The 4336-nt window shown below is 41.9% G+C and overlaps 1 protein-coding gene across 2 annotated transcripts; it reads left to right on the top strand.

Moving 5' to 3' along the window:
- The first annotated feature begins 262 nt into the window (after positions 1–262).
- zfp36l2 (zinc finger protein 36, C3H type-like 2) lies at positions 263–3303 on the top strand. 2 transcript variants are annotated; one of them, XM_053640528.1, is made up of 2 exons: positions 263–535; positions 741–3303. In XM_053640528.1, the coding sequence occupies exons 1-2, from the start codon at positions 485–487 to the stop codon at positions 1821–1823; spliced, it is 1134 nt and encodes a 377-aa protein (XP_053496503.1). In that variant the 5' UTR covers positions 263–484; the 3' UTR covers positions 1824–3303. The 2 variants fall into 2 exon arrangements, with proteins under 2 accessions (XP_053496503.1, XP_053496502.1); XM_053640527.1 differs by having other exon boundaries at positions 378–535; positions 744–3303.
- Positions 3304–4336: the final 1033 nt, after the last annotated feature.

The following is a 4336-nucleotide window of genomic DNA, read 5'->3' as shown; positions in this document are numbered from 1 at the left end:
AAGAGTCTCGGATTAGTCGGTAGGTGCTTGGATCCGTCTGTTCTATGCAGTTCCATAGTAGACTATATATAGGCGATATAAGGAGTAGCATTAGTAGTAAATTCTCTTGAAAGAAGCCTAGGTGCGTCTCTGAGTCACTAGATTACAGGAAATTTCAGAAAGTGCGTCGCAAAAACTCTACAATCCCCTCCCCTAGACCACCAAAACACTCCGCCTTGATCATCAAGCCCCTCCCCTGGAACAACTGTAAGGCATTTATACACATGTGCGACGCTCGCCAAAGCGCGACACTCCCCACACCCAGGGCTCACTGAGCGCTGAAGTGAACAGAGCAGTGCGGCGATCTATCTGCTCTCTCATCTCTATCCACTATAAGAATCTCCTAAGAAAAACAAAAACACAACACCAGCCGTGGATTTATTACTGCACACAAGGATCCCTCCCGGTCCGACACAGTTTTTTGAGCTTGAACTTGCTGAAGAAAATGTCGACTTCAGTACTATCTTCCATTTACGACTTCGACCTGTTGTACAGGGTAAGAAAATCGCTCCAAAAAAAAAAAAAAAAAAAAAAAAGGATAGTGTGTCCGTGTCAAAGTTGTTTTCACTGTGCATATCTCAAGCCTCATGTTGACGCTGTAACTTGAGAGCTGTGTGTCGGTAACTAATTTTGGCAATAGTGTAAAGACTAATACATCACTGTAAAGAACTCCTGACTAAATGATTGTGTTGTCTTTCCAGCAGGAGAAAAGCCAAGGCTCTAATGCAATGCACCTGAACAACGTGTTGGATAGGAGAACCGTGGGGATCCCGCTCTCCACCTCCAATAAAAACAATAACAGGTTCAACGCGGGCGGCTACTTCCGGGCTAACTCCATCAGCCACATGGACTCCATCAGCGGTGGCAAGGAGAGCCCTACACCAGCATATATGAATAAGGAGAACAAGTTTCGCGACCGCGCCTTTAGCGAGACAGGGGAACGTGGTCAACAGCTGCAGGAAATGCTCCAGCCCAAGCCCGGCTCTCAGATCAACTCCACCCGCTATAAAACCGAGCTGTGCAGGCCTTTCGAAGAAAACGGTTCCTGCAAGTACGGCGAGAAGTGCCAGTTTGCGCACGGCTATCACGAACTGCGCAATCTTTCCCGCCATCCCAAGTACAAGACCGAGCCATGCCGCACCTTTCACACCATAGGTTTCTGTCCATACGGCCCGCGCTGCCACTTCATCCATAACGTCGACGAGCGCAGAGCCGCGCCGAATACACAGCAGAGACTCCAGCGAGGCGAGTGCGCGCTCCCGACCGACAAGGAGTCCGCTCCGTTTTTCACGCACAAGGACAGACCCAGGTTGCACCACAGCCTGAGTTTCTCGGGTTTCTCAAGCTCTCACAGTGCCATGATCGAGAGCCCTACGTCTCGCACGCCGCCGCCGCCCACCCCCTGCGCGCTCTCGTTCTTCGAGGACTCACTGGCTCCGAGTCCACACTGCTTAAACGCCTTTGGGATCCCCGAACAGGACCTCAAAGCTTTCCTCGCCCCTTTAATCCCGCACGCCCAAAGTGCTTTCAGTGGGCAGGCCTCGTACGGGCCGCAAACGTCGCCTCCGTTCCCAGTGAGCTCGTTAGCGCCACTGCGCCTTATCTCCGACTCCCCGCCGGTGTTTGACTCCCCACCAAGCCCTCTGGACTCCCTCTCGGACCCGGAGAGCTTCGTCAGCGGCTCCCGCTGCTCGTCCGGCACGATCAGTGGCTCCGAGTCGCCCAGCCTGGATTCAAACAGACGCCTGCCAATTTTCAGCAGGCTGTCCATCTCAGACGACTGATTATTATTATTATTATTATTATTATTATTATTATTATTATTATTATTATTGATTTATTGTTGTTGTTTTTTATTATTATTATTATTTCATATTATTGTTATTAATATTTTTATTTTATAATAATAACTATAATAATTATAATAATCATCACAGATGGTGTTTGTTAAGCAGGTCACCCCAAGCTTGAGGGTTTAAAAAAACAAAACAAAACAAAAAAAAAACAACAAATAACCAAGAAGGTGCCTTATAATCAAGGGCTAATCAAGGGCTCTTGTTTTTGTCCGATAAAGTAGCTAAATCGGGAAAAACGTGTGATGTGCCTTGTTTTCACAGCGCCCCCATACGGCGTGTGTCAGTCAGTGCAGTTTTTTGCTGCTGGTGGAATGTCGCTGCATTTATTAATGCGTTTTTAAGTGCTATCATTGCGCTTTGCTACATGCTATGAAATTTATTTAACTTATTTATTGTCATGTGAAAAGTATGGCCTCTGTGGATCAATTGAGTCCGTGTAGTATTTATCAAGTCCAAAGCAATACATTTATATTTCTTTTTAAATTATGATTATGATCTCCATTGTTAATCTGGAATCACTTGTTTTTTTTTCTAACAATAATATATTTTTGTTATATTTGGGGGGGTAAATGTGTTGTAAATAAGTTAATAATTTATAAAAATGTATGCTATTTATTTCAGTTTTGTTTACGACGTGTTATAAGAGTGGGAGCATCTAAAGAGGCCTCATTTCTGGGTTAGTTTGGGGTTGTTGTTTTTTTTTTTTTGGGGGGGGGGGGGCAGAGGATCTCTGGGCATTTGATTTGTATAGGATGTATAGGAGTCTTTACAAGGTATAATGTTGAACTAGCCTTCACAATTCAAACCTTCACAAAACATAAGGACGATACAGACAACCAAAAAAAATCACCTTTGTTTGCACATAGTTGCACTATTTCAGTCAAGTGCCAGGGAATGTAGCAGTCACTTATTATCTTGATGTTAACCTTCTAAAATGTGCCTATGGAGTAAATGATCTCACATACTGTAGATCAGTTTAACTAAGGATTATGTTTTAGTGCCTATGTCAAGCAAATTCAGTTGAATGTAGTTTTTGTTTATGTAGATCAAGATGACATTGATTTAGACTATTTAAATGCTTTTATTCAGTTAAGATCGTTTTTGTTTTGGATCATTTTGAATACACCATTCCTTATAATATGATTACAAAATAAATACAGTTTGTATTTTTACTTCATATAGATGAACTAAACTTGCTGGTCGGGGAAGTACTTTGAAAATATGTTGTATAATGTAGTTAACTTGTGATGATCAGTTGGACTACTTGGATTGGAAGGTAAAAAAACAATAAGTTTGAATGTAAAGACAGGTAAGTTTGATTCATGAGGGATTGTGTATGCAGAGGCATCAATTTGTACTTTGAAATATTTTACATTGATATCCTAATAAAGATACCTTTTAAATAAAAGGAGGAGAGTTGAATATTTCTTTACGAATACAAAAGGGATGTGTTTTAGTGTCAGGATGGAGCTCGTTCAAATTGAAAAGAGCTCTTATTGGCATGGGAATGATGTAAATGATTGACCAATCTCTATTCTCTATTCTCTGTCTCCCTACCCTCCCTCATGCCTTTCTTTGAGAAGAACACCTCCTACAAAGTCATAGAGTTTGGTACACTTTCAAAAGGTTGAGAGAGCCAGACTGGTCTCCTGTGAATAGCAAGTAGTGTGTGTGTGTGTGTGTGTGTGTGTGTGTGTGTGTGTGTGTGTGTGCATGTGTGTGCATGTGTGTGTTTACACTCCAAAGTATGTGATCCGTTTCTAAACCACACATGCAGAATCTTGCATATTGTAGTGGATTTCAAAGTTTCTTCTGCTTCCTTATGAAGATTAAGAAATAAATAAATAAAAAACTGTCAGGCTAATGATAAAGATAAATTAAGTTATCAGAGTCAATTTATCACACAGGAGAGCAATTAGAAAAACAGTCAAATGGGAGTTTGCTTAAAGATAAGGTGGTCAGCAAATATTAACATCCTTAGACCTTCAGACAAAGCTCTTTAACTTTGTGCAAGCATTGCGATGGAGCTTTGGCCAGTGTGAGCTGAATTTGTACAAATGTTTGCTGAAGCTTGTGTGAGATTATGTTCGAATGTCTGCAGGTGTGTGTGTGTGTGTATGTGTGTGTGTGTGACTAAGTGCAGATGTGTATGTGAGGAAAAAGTGGCCGTCAGCCCTTAATGATCCTGGCATTACAATAGCAGGAAACATACTCTGTTCCCTGATTAGGGGCCCTTGGGAACAAAGCTGTTCTTCATTTTTCTTTCCATGGCTTCCACACAAGTGTTTCATCTAGCGTTGCTTTATTTTAGCTCTGCTTCAGTGAGAAGTAGAATATTCCTATTTGACATGCTGAAAATAAAGAATTCTTGAATCACTAGTATAAAACATTTCTTAAGACTCATTGTCAGTCCTTGGCAGTGTGTGCAAATGCCCACAAAG

Source organism: Ictalurus furcatus, chromosome 13 (assembly GCF_023375685.1).
Source record: "Ictalurus furcatus strain D&B chromosome 13, Billie_1.0, whole genome shotgun sequence".
In the NCBI taxonomy this organism is placed as follows: Eukaryota; Metazoa; Chordata; class Actinopteri; order Siluriformes; family Ictaluridae; genus Ictalurus; species Ictalurus furcatus.
The sequence above is the reverse complement of the archived record's forward strand: the minus strand, read 5'-3'. Positions and strand labels throughout refer to the sequence as shown.